This window comes from Danio rerio, chromosome 18 (genome assembly GCF_052040795.2).
Source record: "Danio rerio strain M-AB ecotype USA chromosome 18, GRCz13ab, whole genome shotgun sequence".
Taxonomy (NCBI): domain Eukaryota; kingdom Metazoa; phylum Chordata; class Actinopteri; order Cypriniformes; family Danionidae; genus Danio; species Danio rerio.
In genome coordinates this window covers 49508560-49525209 of record NC_141038.1, presented here as the reverse complement: position 1 = coordinate 49525209, position 16650 = coordinate 49508560, and the positions used below count along the sequence as shown (strand labels likewise).

General features: G+C 37.7%; 1 protein-coding gene and 1 long non-coding RNA gene across 5 annotated transcripts; one reads left to right on the top strand and one right to left on the bottom strand.

Moving 5' to 3' along the window:
* The first annotated feature begins 347 nt into the window (after positions 1-347).
* Positions 348-16456, top strand: si:ch211-14c7.2. Of its 4 annotated transcripts, XR_015515297.1 has the most exons (7): positions 348-641; positions 4111-5853; positions 10211-10410; positions 12131-12252; positions 13823-13946; positions 14113-14484; positions 15802-16456. XR_015515297.1 is itself a non-coding variant. In XM_087293548.1 (6 exons), the coding sequence occupies exons 2-6, from the start codon at positions 4137-4139 to the stop codon at positions 14239-14241; spliced, it is 2292 nt and encodes a 763-aa protein (XP_087149674.1). In that variant the 5' UTR covers positions 348-641; positions 4111-4136; the 3' UTR covers positions 14242-16456. The 4 variants fall into 4 exon arrangements, 1 of the variants encoding a protein (XP_087149674.1); XR_015515298.1 differs by lacking the exons at positions 13823-13946; positions 14113-14484; positions 15802-16456 and adding exons at positions 12476-12722; positions 12915-13066 and having other exon boundaries at positions 12131-12301; XM_087293548.1 differs by having other exon boundaries at positions 14113-16456.
* On the bottom strand, positions 9090-13066 carry LOC141378679 (uncharacterized). The gene is made up of 3 exons (XR_015515426.1): positions 12905-13066; positions 12437-12720; positions 9090-12277 (listed from the first exon to the last, which is right to left on the bottom strand). It is a non-coding gene; the product is annotated as an uncharacterized LOC141378679 (long non-coding RNA).
* Positions 16457-16650: the final 194 nt, after the last annotated feature.

Here is a 16650-nt window from a genome sequence, read left to right as displayed (position 1 = left end):
CTCAAAAAGTGACTTAAAACCTCACCACAAAGTCTGTCAATTGGAAGCAGACAACAAAACGGGACGTCTCGTTTCAAAACTTTCATTTTAAGTTGCCATTACGCGCGTAAAAGAAAGAAGTCTACCAAAAGAGACGGTGCACAAGGGATTCAAAAGGGTGAAGACACAAGGTGACCTACTGTACCCACCAGAACTGACTGAAGATGTAAATGAAGATGCTATAATGAGGTAATGTTGGCGCGTGTGCGTGTCGTGCTCGTGCGTAAACGTGGACGCACCGGCAGCGTGCGCGCTATTGGTCAGCTGAGCGCACGCGCGGGATTGCGGAGGATCTGCGTTGCATCGCCAGTAAAAGCAGCCTGCGCTATGGGGAGACACGGAGGTGTAGCGTGACGTTCAGCACACAGGATGAACATGGGATTTAATAGGCTTCACTAAAATTCGTAGGTCTGTATTCGGATATGCTGCCTTAAACGTAGCGGTGTAATGGATATCTTAATTTCCGCGCAGTCTAAAATCCTCATGAAGGTTAAAGGCAAAATCCTTCAGCCCAGAAGCATCTTCACAACGTACGACAGCTGGAATTGTGTGATTCGTGACATCGCTTTCGGCACGAGGAAAATGACTGGCACACTGTAAAGGTAAGCGGGCACAAAGAAAGACAGACCCCGGGTATTTGTTATTTAAAATGTAGGGGTATAATCTGGTATTAAAACGCGAAAAGGAGCGATGCGGATAATTCCCCCTCCTCGAGGATGCTTCATGTAAGGATTCATCTGTGTGGGCAAGTGTTAGTTAATGATAGACTCCCCCGATTTGGTGCAAGTGATGCGATCACGTATTGTGTGTGTGTAGACTACGTAATACAGCATCCTCTGTATGATCATCATGACATAGTTTGTGACAGGCGAACAAAATCTGAGGGAAATATAGATTATATCGTATACAATGTATGATTGCTTAAAGTAATAATTGTTCTAATATTGAATATAATCCATTTTAAACAAAGAATTTGTGTAGATGTGTACTAAACATTTTAAATTAAACTGTTACAAAATAAAATATAAAAATTATTTTATTAAATTAAATGGATATTTTATGACATGACAATATCATTTAATTATAGCTGCAATAACTAAAAATAAAATATACTATATATATATATATATATATATATATATATACACACACACACACAGAGTTGAAGTTAGGATTATTAGCCCCCCTGAAAAAATATTATCAGACATACTGTGAAAATGTCCTTGCTCTGTTAAACATCATTTGGGAAATATTAGAAAGACAAAAAAATCAAAGGGGCTAATAATTCTGACTTCAACTGTATATACAGTTGAATTATAGCCCTCCTTTATTTTTATTTAAATTATTTCAAGTATTTCCTAAATGATGTTTAACAAAGCTAGGACATTTTCAAAGTATGTCTAATAAGATTTTTTCTTCTGGAGAAAGTCTAATTTGTTTTTTTTCGGCTTGAATAAAATCAGTTTTTGATTTTTTTTTGATCTATTTTAGGGACAAAATTATTAGCCCCTTTAAGCTTTTTTTTTTTTTTTTGACCATCATTATACAATAACTTGCCTAATTACCCTATCCTGCCTAGTTAACCTAATTAACCGAGTTGAGCCTTTAAATGTCACTTTAAGCTGTATAGAAGTGTCTTGAAAAATATCTAGTAGTCATTAGAGATGAGTTATTAAAACTATTATTTTTAGAAATGTGCTGAAAAAATCTCTCCGTTAAACAGAAATTGGGGAAAAAATAAACGTGTGTGTGTGTGTGTGTGTGTGTGTGTGTGTGTGTGTAATAAAAAAAAATATACATCAATAGTTTAGGATCAGTTTTTCTTTCTTCATGGTTTTTATTTTAAGAAAACTTATCTGTTCATCAAGGCGGCATTTATTAAATGTAAAAAAAATGTAACTGTTAAATATTTAATAAAATTTTAAATAACTGCTTTCTTATTGTTTGTAGTTTTAAATGAAATTAGTACTCCATTATTTTCTTATTACTATCATTAATAATAATAATAATAATAATTAATATTAGAGTGATTTCTGAAGGATCATGTGACTGACAGTACCTGGTAGTGTATGTGTACATACCATACCATTAGTTAATTTATTAATCCACTATTTACCATAGATGCATAATGAGCTATATATTTTACAGCATTAATTATTAACTAATTAATTAATTAATTAATCATTACAAGTTAATAAAAAATCATTTTAGTAAAAGCAACTTTTGCTCTTTAATAATGCATTAATAGCAATTGATATTAAGTAAGATTGATGCATCTAGTCGAAATTATTTGCTATAACCATAACCAATACTGTCAAATTGAAGCAATACAGAAACAGTTTGTTACATATTTCATATATATATATATATATATATATATATATAATATATACAGTTGAAGTCAGAATTATTAGCCCCCTTTAGATTTTTATTTTCTTTTTTAAATATTTCCCAAACAATTTTTTAACAGAGCAATGAAATTTTCACAGTATGTCTGATAATATGTTTTCTTCTGGAGAAAGTCTTATTTGTTTTATTTCGGCTTGAATAAAAGCAGTTATTAATTTTTTTAAAAACATTTTTGGGACAAAATTATTAGCCCTTTAAGCAAATTTTTTTTTTAGATAATCTACAGAACAAACCATCATTATACAATAACTTGACTAATTAACCTAACTTGCCTAGTTCACCTAATTAACCCAGTTAAGCCTTTAAATGTCACTTTAATCTGTGTAGAAGTGTCTTGAAAAATATCTAATAAAACATTATTTACTGTCATCATGGAAAAGATAAAATAAATGAGTTATTAGAAATAAGTTTTTAAAACTATTATGCTTAGAAATGTGCTGAAAAAAATCTGCTCTCCATTAAACAGAAATTGGGGGAAAAAATTAACAGGGGAGCTAATAATTTAGGGGGGCTAATAATTCTGACTTCAACTGTATTTCAATACAGTATATCATGTCCTCTTGCCATTCCAAACAGTTCATCTTTGGAACGCAAATGAACATAATTTTAATCCTGTCTCTTCACTTCTATAGTCTTTGGAACAATTGGAAATATCAGAGTTTTGAACACACACTTGTCCCTTGTGTAGTTTTAAATGAGGAAAAGTGTAACGATCAATATGGCGAATGAAGCCCCGTCTTCTGCTACAGGAGCCAATAAGTGATCATTGTAGACTGATGATTCTCCGGGGAAGAGTTTGGAATAGATAGGACACTATGCTGTCAGTGAGCACCATCTTTCGGATAAGTAATTTATTAACCGATTTTCGGTTAAATCGAGGTCCTGAATCTCTGTGGTCATTAAAAATCCTGTGGCACTTCCCAAAACAGAAAAGAAATTGGGGGAAAAAATAAGCAGGGGCGCTAATAATTCAGGGGGGCTAATAATTCTGACTTCAACTGTGTGTGTGTGTGTGTGTGTGCGTGTGTGTGTGTGTGTGTGTGTGTGTATGTATGTATATATATATATATATATATATATATATATATATATATATATATATATATATATATATATATATATATTTATTTATTTATTTATTTATTTATAGTGTAATTTAAAAATGTTTTGCTTCTCTTGATTTTTCCTAGTTTTTAAATTTCTATTTAACTTTTTCCTATAACATATAAATGTGGTCGTACTAGTTTTTAGACCGTTATCGTAAGTTATTTTGTTAGATAAGCTCCAGATTTGGCTTCAGGACTGTCTAATCTAATGTATATGCACACATATATAGTTATAATATATCCTATTAAAAATATGAATTTAAAAGATAGATTTGTGAGGCGTGTACCCGTACGCTGCGCACTGTATGTTCTCGATTGGCGTTGATGACTTCGCATGTGCAATGAAATCCTATGAATTCCAAACGTTTCTCAATTCTTCCTTATTCATTTAATGACGATTTAACTTGAACTGTAATGTTTAATCGGACACTTAATCTCTACTTATCTTTAATCACCAGACATTACACCTATTTTATACAAATTCTGTCTGCATTCTGTGGCTGAATGATAAAGCTGTGCTGTAACAGATCCCGAATGCTGTTTTTACCCATCACAGCCTCCGATATTAATCCCCCGAGAAGAATGCTGCAGCAGAACAACAACAATAACTGCTTGGACATGACCCACAGGGATCTACTGAATGAGTGCCGAAGAACCAATGTTTCATTCACCAGTGCCCTTGAGTTTGGAGCCATTCCCCTGATTAAAGGCCTGAGAGCATGGGCTGTGAGTGGCGGCTACTCTAAAGCCAGGAGAAAGGCTAATATTGGACCACGGGCACAGGGCACATGCCAACAGCCCCATGAAAACAGGGTGGGGCAGAGAAGCTGGTCGGCTCCGGTCAGCAGTGGTTATGGGCACGCATTGGAAAGCACAAGTAATGCAACGAGAGCTCCAGGGGTACGGCAAGGCGGACTTGGTGCACTTGTGACTGTGGCCACTTTGAAAGGCACAGAAGCGGGAGGCAGACAGACTCAGACTCGCTGCCTTTTTCTCAAAGCCCAGGGACGAGGCAGCTATATCTGTGCTGTAGGAAACCGAGGGGCAGGGACGAGACTTGTCAGTCCAAGGACTCACACTGTCATCCTCGAAGGGCCGAAGGAGGAGCTTAGACGTTCCTCTAGGGGACCGAGAGCGAGCCAGGATGGGACGGATGAAGGCGGGATGTTCAAGGCCAAGCCGAGGGCTATAAGAAAATGGAGGAAGTGCAGTAAAGCAACAGGCTCAGTGGAGAAAAGAACAGCAGCTCACGGCAGTGGGGAGATTAGTAATCAGTGCATTGAGCTGGAACATGGTGATCAAAAAAGTGCAGAGATTTCAGACACACCAGATAACACCATCACACAATGTCAAGAAGCAACCAGTGCAAATCAGAAAGACCTCAATGATGCAGTTAAAGCTGAAGAGGGTCGACCTGTTGCACCTGAAAACTCTTCTGCAGAAGCATGTGCCAAACTAGATGAGCAGGTTGAACCTGGGATGAGTGATTATCAATTTAATAATGAATTCAAAACAGACTCAAATCGTGCCAATGGTGATGCGCAGGAGATTAGTCCCGATGATCGCCATAACATTAACAACTCACTTGATGACGTGCCAAACCTAGGATCATCTGTAGCACTTGAGAGTACTTCACATACAAAACTCTCCACAACAAACACTGAGCCCAGCGTAGATCATCCTCCCTCTGAAATCGCTGTTCAGAAGGATCAAGAATCCAGGCCAGATGAGCGCCTGCTAGAGCGTGAGAATCTACATTCGGTGGAGACGACCGAGCTCACAGCACTGAGCGATGACACTCCAGACACAAAGGCTACAGCCGTGCCCGAGGGCCGCTGCACAGCGGTGGGTGTTGAATGTAGCACTACAGAGAAGAAGAGGAGGCCGTCAGTGTGCTCGCCTCAGCAATTAATCACGGAGCAACTTGAAGTTCAGCAGTCTGACAAATCCTCTTCACGAGGTTTTACCGCACCAGCGGCTAATGTAACTGTAACCACCATTCACTCCCAGCCTAATCCTGCCCCAACCACCACTGCAGCCATAGCAACAGCCGTCCCAGCATTAGGCACAGGCGAGGAGGGGGCTGGAGGTGGAGACGTGCTGCTTGTGCTGAACTCAGAGTTGCTAACAGAGCCGGTGAGAGTTGACCACGGGGACACGGTGGCCGCTGACGAGGGATCTCTGGATGTGGGCGAGGAGGATGAGTTCGGGGCGTTCATGCAGGCGGGTGCGGAGCAACTGTGGACGGACGAGTCCAAGCAGGTCCAACAGTTGGCTCCAGGAGAAGATGACAACTGTGGTAAGTACACAACAGTCTTGAAAGTACATCACATTGCCACATTAGAAGTAGGCATATGGTCACCTTAGAATTATCAGGTTCTCTGACATTTTTGTCAAAATTGAGTTTTCACATATTCTTATTAAATGACAACTTATTTATGTTATGTGATGTTTTTGTATAAGTTGTTTACATTTGAACACTTTTATATAAAAACAAAAAAAAGGTTTCATCTGCAAAGTTGAGCTCTATAAGGTTCTTTCTGTGAACCAATCAGCATTTTTATGGCACGCATGATGAGAACTGTATTTAGAAATAGTTTTAAAACAAATCTTTGTGCTTAACAAACGAAATTAAATATGTAGGCTAATAAATGCCTTCAATGGAGTGCGTACAACACCGTTTCCTTATCCACGAAAGTAAAGAGGCTGAATGGAGGAGGCTCATTCTTTATCCTCTTGCTGCAGATGCTCTGTTTAACTGTTAAAAGCTAGTGAAGCGTTCAGTTTTTCCACTTACAGAGTCCACCATGTAAATAGCCAATGTGCCATGGTGCGACACAACTGACTTCTAAAGGGAGTGGAAGATGAGAAATTGCCGTTTTACTTTTAATTCAGTATCGTGACAAGCCTAATATAGTGAAAGAATCAGTTTATTAACTCGAGTTTGATGAATGGCATCTAAAACGTGTGTTTGGGAAAGAAAATGTTAGCTAACTAGTGCCATTTCCCTTAACTTAGCTGAAAATGAGCTCTAATGTCCCTTTTTACATTCACCATTCATTAAGAACGGACCTCCGGGTCACCCGGAAGGCGGAGAAATGATAAATTTGTGCCACTTTCTCTTCGCTGATAAGATATAGCCAGCTACACAACATTCCTATGTAACTCCCAATGATACTTCCGGCTTTCTTCCCACCGCAGCCTCGACTTCGCTTTTGAAAATGGCGGCCGCGTGAAGTCAGTCTATGTAATGGCAACTACAAAAGCATTTATTAATCTCAAGTGACGTGAATTCATTAGTTAATATCTATTAACACCTTAAAATCAAAAGTCATAATTCTTTTAATAAATTGAGTTATAACTCATAAAATTCTGTTGTATTTTACTTTATTAACTTTAATATAAGTATAATGTTTCTCAATGTTCATTTTAATGATGAGACTTTTTGTTAAAGTGTTACGCCCGGGGCGTCAGCGTCAACGCTTCCCATTCACTTTGAATGGGTGATGTCAGGCGTTGCCGAACTGCATTGTGGATCCTTTCAACACCGCTTCAGAGGCGTTGCTCGCTGCAGAAGTTGGGACTAGCTCAACTTTTCAAGCGCCGACGGAAGCGTCAGCCAATTAGATCGCTGTATGCAAATACACCAGCTCAGATAGTGGTCTAATGCTGACTGTATTTCATTGGCCGACGCTTCCATGACGATCACTTCAGCCCCAACTTCAGACACGCCTTCAGTCAAGCGTTGTCGCTGAAGCCCCCTGTGAATGGGGTGTTACCTATTGTGCTTAATCATCCTTTCCTTTCAATGTCATTTGTTCAAAACTTTTATTTACTCTGAACATCTATACAAAACAAAGCAGCATACTGAGTATTCGTTGGTTATTAAACCTGTTAAACTAACCTTTTTTTGCAGTTTAGGTGAGTATCTTGATAATAATCACAACAGGAAAATGTGATATATAGAAGCCCAATTAAAGGAAGGCACAGTAAGTTCTCTTTGGGAGCAGGATCCTGTCTTTGTTTGGGTGTCAGTGGCCAGATACACATGCCGTCCCAGTACTAAATAGTCTGTTTAGATTGACCTGGATTCCTGCAGACCCCCTCGCTTTCCCGACCTCATGTGAAGATATTAATTATTTAAAGCACTACTTGGAATTCCTATCCCCCCAACCTCTCACTCCCCCTGTTGCTGTGTACCAGCCTAAGGCAGGAGGCAGCATTAAAAAGACATGCAAACACAAGGCCACTGGGAGCAGAGGGGAGGCCAACCAGCGTGTCTAAAAGCAATGGCTTGATCACAAAATAAGGACAAACTCTGCATTATTTATTCATCCGCTGTATTCTGCTGATAATTTTCAATCAAAAGCAAAGGCTTTCCCCTTTAATAATATCATTACATTTCTGGCAGTCACTGTGTGATCTCAATCCACAGGATTAATCCTGTTCTGTAAAAAGGTGAAAAGCAGGTAGTCTGCGTAAACAAGGTTTGACCTACTTTCTGTAGTTTTTAGTTCCGAAATAAGGTCACCCAAGTGAATCTTATAAACGACAAATAAGTTATTTCTGGAATCAATTTAACATGCCTTTCCATTCCAGGCTTATTGGGAAAAACATGGCCAAGGCAATATTTCTGCTAAATTATATTCTGTTGCTTCTGACACATTCAAAGTGAAATGTGCAGTGTGTGATTGTTTGTTGTGTTGCAGCATGTGGAAATTATATTTTGGGGAATGGGTACAAAATCATAAGTTCCCTTTTAACTTACTACCCTAAAGTAAACAACAACTTAAACTTGACCAGGGGTCTCTGTTCTTCGTATCTTGCTTAAATGATCTAAGATGATTTGACAGATCCTGGATTTTTTTTAATCTTGTTAACTGATCTCTGACTAATTTGGTTCTTCAAACAAGTTTGCGAATCAGATTAAACTGATCTGAGATCGCTGCGTGTGTTGAGAGGGACTGATCTATCGATTCTCGAAACAATGATCAGCAATGCAATGACTGGCTGACGTCACAACAGCATAATGACATTAATGTTCAATTATCCATTTGAGCAAAACGACATCAAATTTGTAGTAAATGTTTTGTTAGATGCGATACGCAATCACTTTCCACATTTATTTCCTCTTTCAGAGCGGATTTTCTTTAGTAGGTGTAACAGAGTTACAATTGCACTCTGTTAAAATTATAACATTTTTCAAATTATTTTGTGAGTTTTTATTTATTTAAATATTTTATTTCATATTTTATCATTTTAAGAATGATTTTGGAGTCATTTTCATTTATTTACCGTGGCAGTGTTTAACCTGCACACCGCCCCTTTTTGTACCTCTTGTGTTGCCGTAGTTGTTTTTTTTCCCCTCCCACCCTCACAATGCTGCTGTGTATTGATGAGGGGGTCGGATGTGCAGTGCAGGCAGAAGACAACATAATTGTGTTTAATTGTCTTCTCCAGGACTATATAAAGTGAAGGAATGCAGCTCTTGGTGTCGTCTCAATGTCATTGAGTGAAAGTAGATCCGTTACATAGGCTTATTCAAGTTTCTTAATAACTGGCGGTTCAAACTAATTTTGCATCAAAAAAGCATTTTGATATCAGTAAAGGTATATCTGCGACTTTTGTGAAGCGTCAAATCATCGTCATATTAGCTGTCAAATCGTGTGCATGACTACATAAATTCTTTAAAAAAAGAAAACAAACGAGAATATTGTTGGCACTTCTTGTAAAGAGTAGTGGTGTTACCTTGGTGTCCTGGCCAAACTCCCTTCATCAGCCCTTACCCAGACATCCCAAGTTGAGAATAGTCATTCCCGGACTAGATGTTGCGGTAATGTGTATTTTTGTGGGAGTTCTGTTACGTGAAACATTTGAGGGGGTGCTAGATGAATGTGAAGAGTGTCTGAGAGCGAGGAGGGATCCGGTGAGGGGTGAGAAAGGTGCACGACTTATTTGAGGGCCGGGCGGGAGACGCACAATGTTCGGGAGATTATCACTCGTTTGCGGGCATTCCGGTCTCCCGGAACTTCCAGATGACTTGGGATGTCTGCTTACCCATCATGGCCTCCCATTCATCCTCATAAACCGAATTAACTCTAACACTGTCTCTCCACTAAACCTATAGCTGGTGTGTGTGAAGAGCGCACTGGCGCTGTTATCCCATGGCTGCTGTCGCATCATCCAAGTGGATGCAGCACACTGGTGGTGGTGTGGAGAGACACACCCATCCACCCCCCCCCCCCAACCCCCCCCCGCTCCTCATGCTTTGGGTCTATGGCCATACATGATAAATGCACTATATACATAACATAACATTACTTACTTATTTATTTACTTACTTCAATCCAGCTGGAAACTGCAGAGATTAGTATGTACAGATGTGCTTTTGGGGTAGCAAAAAATACGTATGTGGATGTTTTACAAAGAGCCCATGTTATTCATTTCTACAAATGTCTATAAAACTCAATAGACATTTAGTTTACAGAGTATACAAAATCAGACAACTGAAGTATGGTTCAACACTTGTCGGTTATTGCACTTAGCATTTGGTACTACAGTTTGTGAAACCTTTTGACCACAGAAAGCAGAACATCTTCCAACTTTTAAAGAGATTTAGATATTTTAGACTTACATGAGTCTTTATCTTCTCCTAGAACAACACACCAGTTCTGCTGAAGCAAATGAACCTGCATCCTGGGCATCTGATTGGACGGTGGTTCAGTCATGCCAGCAGTCAGAGAGCACATGGGTGGCCTTCAGCCAGGAGACTGCTGAGCAGAAGATAGTGCCTGGTGAACAGTGGTGGCCTTCTACCGAAAACCCAAAACTTTCCCTCTCTCCTCTTCATAATGTGGTAAAGTGGTTATAATAACTATTCTTATAGATTAATGACAAGAATTTCAAAGAGAAGGTTCGCCCAAAAATGAAATATTTTACCCAACCATTTCTGCTGTTGAGCACAAGTAAGATATTTTAAAAAAAGCTGGTTTCTGGCAACCATTAAGCTCCATAGTACTCTTTTTCCTACTATAGAGGTTGGTGGGTGCCAGCATTCTTCAAAATATCTTCTTTTGTGTTCAACAGAAGAAAAACAACTAAATGTTTAAAACCACACAAGAGAGAATAAACAATGAGGTGATTTTCATTTTAGGGTAAACTATACGTGAAGATACTGTATTTAAATCCTAGCTGAGATATGATATGAAAATTGGTAACACAGTTAAAGGGATAGTTCACAAAATGAAACTGTACTCAGTATTTTCTCAGCCCTCAAGTGGTTTCAACCCATTATGAGTTTCTTCATTCTGTTAAACAAACAGTTGAAAATGTTACAAACCTGTAACCATTGACTTCCATAGAAAAAACAATACTATGGAAGTCGATGGTTTCAGCATTCTTCAAAATGTCTTCTTTTGTGTTTAACAGAAGAAAAAATGTAAATGTTTAAAAGCATGTGAGGGTGAATAAACAATGAGGGGATTTTCATTTTAGGGTGAACTATACTTGAAGATACTGTATTTAAATCCAAGATGAGATGTAAAGATATGATATGAGAAGGAAATTGGTCACCCAGTTAATGGGATAGTTCACTCAAAAATGAAAACCATGCCATCATTCACTCACAAAATTTTGGAAAATGCTTGCACCCATTGATTTCCATATGATTTTTTTCCTGCTATGGAATTTGATGGATGCCAACATTCTTCAAAATATCTTCTTTTGTGTTCAACTGAAAAAACTCAGGAAAGTTTAAAACAACATAAGGTTATTTCCATTTGAGGTTTTTCTAGGTCTTTACAGACACAGAAAATAATACATTAAAAACCCTATCTGAAAAGTAAACATATGTCATGAGAAGGAAATCAGTTGCACATTTAAAGGGATAGTTCACCGAAAAATGAAAATTTTCACTCAACCATCACTATTTCTGCTGTTAGACAAAAAAAGATACTTTGAAAAATGCTGGTATCTGGCACCCATTAACTTCTATAGACATTTTTTCCTCACTCAAGAAGTTGATGGGTCCCAGCATTCTTTAAAATATCTTCTTTTGTGTTCAACAGAAGAAATTAACTTGTAAAGGTTAAAAAAAAAACACATATGGGAAAATAAACAATAATGTCATTTTCATTTAAGGTTGAAATATCCTCGAAGATACTGTATTTAAATCCCTAGCTGAGATACGATATGAGATGGAAATTGGTAACACAATTAAAGGTATAGTTCACCCCAAAATAAAACTGTATTCAGTATTTACCCATTATACGTTTCTTTATCCTGTTAAACAAACAGTTGAAAATGTGACAAACCTGTAACCATTGACTTCAATAGTAAGAAAAACAAATACTATGGAAGTAAATGGTTTTAGCAGTTTTCGACAGGTTTATTATGACAAGTGACTGAATCTAAATTTTCAGTTTTGGGTATCCTATCCCGTTAAGCAGTCCTTATTAGACTAAAAAGTTGACCTAAATAAAGCCATGTGATAGTTATTGACCCACTCACTGCCCTCATCACTGTCAATTCCCTAATGACTTTTATTTGCTTGCATGTGCGTTTGTGTGTGTGTGTAGTCAAATGTGTTTCTAGAGGCCTTTCCCTCAGAAGAATCCCCCTGTGAAGATCCTGGATACATTCCCACACTAAAGCAACTTCTGCAAGGACCAGCTGAAAACAGCAATACAGGAGAGCGCAGGTATGTTGCATTATTCACAGCTAATCTTGTATGTCCAATATGACATCTGGTAAAAATCTGACAAGCGTGAAAAATGAAAAAAATGTTCAGTTTAGGGTGATATATCCTTTCAATTTTTACACCACGATTACAACATTTTTTATGAACATAAAAATTACCCAATAGTTCCCCCTAAACTGAAAACTGGGTCATCGTTTACTCAACTTTTACAAGCCTGTTTGAGATTCTTATTTCTGTTGAACACAAAATGTATTATTTTGTTTATGTTGGAAACCTGTAACCATTGACTTCCACAGTGTTTGTTTTTCATTCTATGGAAGTCAATGGTTACAGGTTTCCAACATTCTTCAAAACATCTTAATTTGTGTTTAACAACAAAAATAAACTCTTTAAAAGTTGAAAACAAGTAAATGATGACAGAATTTTAATTTTAATTCTTAAAGGCATAGTTCACCCTAAAATTTAATTCTGTCATCATTTATTTGTTTGGAATCTTTAAAAGATTATTTTTTGTTAAGCACAAAACAAGATATTTTGAAAAATGTTGAAGACCTGTAACTATTGACTTACATAGTATTTGTTTTTCCTACTTTAGAAGTCAATAGTTACAGGTTTCCAACATTCTTCAAAATATCTTCTTTTAGTGTTTAACAGAAAAAAAGAAAGAAAAATACAATTAAAAACAGCAAACAAATAAAAACATTAATTAAATAAAACATTTAGTGTTAATACATGGGCCATAATGTAAGAGCAATTGTGCAGTACGAACCCTGAGTGGGGTCTTCACCTTTAAGCAAAAAAAAAAACATGGGTTTTCAGTTTTGGGTCAACCAAAATTGAAAACTGGGTCATCATTTACTCAACTTTCACAAACCTGTTTGAGTTTCTTATTTCTGTTGAACACAGAAATTAATTATTATGTTTATGTTGGAATGAAACCTGTAACCATTGACTTCCACAGTATTTGTTTTTCCTACTATGGAAGTCAATAGTTACAGATTTCCGACATTCTTCAAAACATCTTCGTGTTTAACAGAAAAAGGAAATTCATAAAGATTTAGAACCATTTGAGGCAAAGTTAATACACTGAAATAAATGATGCTCTGTATTTACTGACAATTATTAAGGCAAATGGTTGCAAACAATTTTATGGGCTGAATTTAAAGTTGAACATTACTAAATTTAATGTTTGTTTAAATTCAACCCTCAAAACATTTTAGTAAATCAAATGAATCAGTTTTGTGAGTAAATTTACATTTTTGAGTGGTCTATCCCTTTAAAAGGGACAAAAACTGAATGTTCAGTACTGTGGAGGCTACAGGAAATGTTGACAAATCCCTGACATAAATTACGTTTCTACTGCCACCTTGTGGCAACACAAGATACATCCGCATTTCATCACAACACAAAGACCTTATTGTTTTGCATGAAATTCCGGTTTTTATCCTCTTGAATTGACCAAAAGTGTAAAACCAATGTTTCTCTGGTGATTTCACATTCAATAAAAGTATCTGTTTTTCTTGTTACATGCTATTAAGTTCCAAGTTAATCATTTTGCTTTGGCTCAAAGGGAACAGAGCTTACTTGATGGCCTGCAGGATCTGGACCGGATGATTGGTGTGAAATATAAGAGGGCGGAGTCTCTGTCTTGTAAGCTTCTCCTTCAGTCACTGCATTTGGAACAATCCAGTTCTGTAAGTATAATGAAACGTGAAACCGCTGCATTAAACTATTCTGAAGAATTTCCTTGGTATCAAAACAGCATCAAATATTATGTTTGCACACAGATTGTTTTATTTTAATACAGCTAAGTGTATGTTTTCAACATTTAAACCACACCATCCTCCTTTTCTGCTTCAGGAATGCGTGACGGTTCGACTGAAGTCCACCGCCAGGTTTTCTCCCAATCTCCCATCATCCAACCAACAGTTAGCTGCAAATGCTAAGAGAAGACTGTCATATGACTTTAACAGAAACATCATGACCTAGTCTCACGTTTGACCTATGCTTCCTTGAAACCAGGAGATTCAGGGAAGAGGAATAATGCATCCAGAATAACCGATTCACCCCTGGATTGACTTCTGTTCACCATTTGCTTCAAGTGTATTCCTTCTTTTAATGTCTGTTCTCACTCTGTGTCTGGTAGATTCTGTTTTTCATTCAGCTGTATATCAGCAAATATACACTACTTGACAAAAGTCTTGTCGACTATTCAAGTTTTAGGAACAACAAGTACTTCTAGTTGATCATTTGGTATCAGAAGTGGCTTATATGAAAGGTAAAGGCCACTGATTACGCTTATTTTACCAAAATAAAATATGATCATGCCTTGATTTTTCATTATTTAATTAGGACAGTAAGGTCTGACTTTGCTTAGACAAAAGTGTTTTCAATTAACAGAAATAATGTGCAGTATAGAATATAAAGTCATGAATGAATATCGTGTATGACTCCCATAATCTTGGAGGACTGCATCCATACATCTCTGCAATGACTTAAATCACTGATTATTAAAGTCATCTGGAATGGCAAAGAAAGCGTTCCTGCAGGACTCCCAGAGTTCATCAGGATTCTTTGGATTCATCTTCAATGCCTCCACCTTCATCTTACCCCAGACATGCTCAATAATGTTTATATCTGCTGACTGGGCTGGCCAATCCTGATGCACCTTGACCTTAATAGCTTTCAGGAGCTTTGATGTGGAGGCTGGAGTATGAGGAGGAGCGCAATCCTGCTGAAGAATTTCCCCTCTCCTGTGGTTTGTAATGTAATGGGCAGCACAAATGTCTTGATACCAGGCACGTGCACACATAGGGCTCAACCTGTGCCGTGCACATGCCCTTTTTAGTCTTGGATAGAAAGTGCCCTTCTAAAATGATCAAAAGTGCCCCCGCGACACCCCCCCTCCCCCTACCGCCCTTCAGTAAGCGCGCGACAACACCGCTTTTGAGTATGCCCCCATCCCCCCCACTGCTTTACATTACGCGTGTGACAACACCGCTGATCAGAACGCGCGCAACAACAACAACAACATCCCACCCCCTTTTCAGTACGCGCGCAACAGTCGTCCCCCCCCCCCCCCCCCCCCCCCTTGGACAGTCTCTGAACGAGCCTGCTTGATACCTCAGGCTGTTGATGTTGCCTGTGGTATCTGCAGATCTCTCACACGCCCACATACTTACATTTACATTACATTTAGTCATTTAGCAGACGCTTTTATCCAAAGCGACTTACAAATGAGGACAAGGAAGCAATTTACACAACTATTAGAGCAACAATGAATAAGTGCTGTAGACAAGATTCAGGTCTGTAAAGTCTAAGAAGGAAAATATTAGTATTTTTTTTTTTTGAGTGCAGTTAGTGGTATACATACTAAATGTAACCCCAAACCATGATTTTTCCTTCACCAAACTTGACTGATTTCTAAGAATCTTGGGTTCATGCTGGTTTCAGTAGGTCTTCTGCAGTATTTGTGATGATTGGGATGCAGCTCAACAGATGATTAACCAGAAAATCAACCTTCTGCCACTTTTCCAAACGATCAACTAGAAGTCAAGTTATTATTTGTTCCTCTTACAACTACGATCGACGACGAGACTTTTGTCAGGTAGTGTTTGTTTATCCAGTATGTAACCCCAGAATAGCGGAGTTCAATTAGGACAAAGTAAAAGAAAAAAGGAATTGCCAAATTGTCTAATTATTGAACTCATTTTGATATAACTGATATTGTATTAATCAGATATATAAAAAAAAACAAATAGGTCACTATGGATTTGTGCATTGCTTTCAATCAATGCTTTGGATTATATTTGTTAGACTTTTTGTGGAAATTGTTTGTGCAAATTCTCACAGCGGTATAGATTCGATCTGGCCTGTCACGCTCCAACCCCACATCCCAACTTTCCTTTCTATTGACTTGATATGATAAACGCAAGAGATGTAAGATAACAAAAAAAATCTCTCCTTTACCTAAAAACTGTCAAAAGCAAGCAAATATCCACAAAATGTATTTTCATACACCACCATGTCCCCGTGTCTTTGATCCCTGTGCTTGGAGTACTAAATATGACACTAGTGTAACATTTTTAACTCCCGAAGAATAGAGACCATATTTTCAGAAGTGTTTTGAAGTGAATGTTAACATTTTAAATTGAACCTGTAAGCTTGTTTGTTGATTGATGTAATTAAAACCTCTTTAAAGGACCGAATGAAGCCGATAACTCTGAGGTTTCAGCCATTCAATGTATCTTAAGTGTCCCAACAAGGTTATTATAGTGACATTTTTCCATTCATTCATTCATTTAATTTGGCTTAGTCCTTTATATATCAGGGGGCACCACAGGGGAATGAACCGCCAACTATTCCAGCATATGTTTTACGCAATGGATGCCCTTCTAG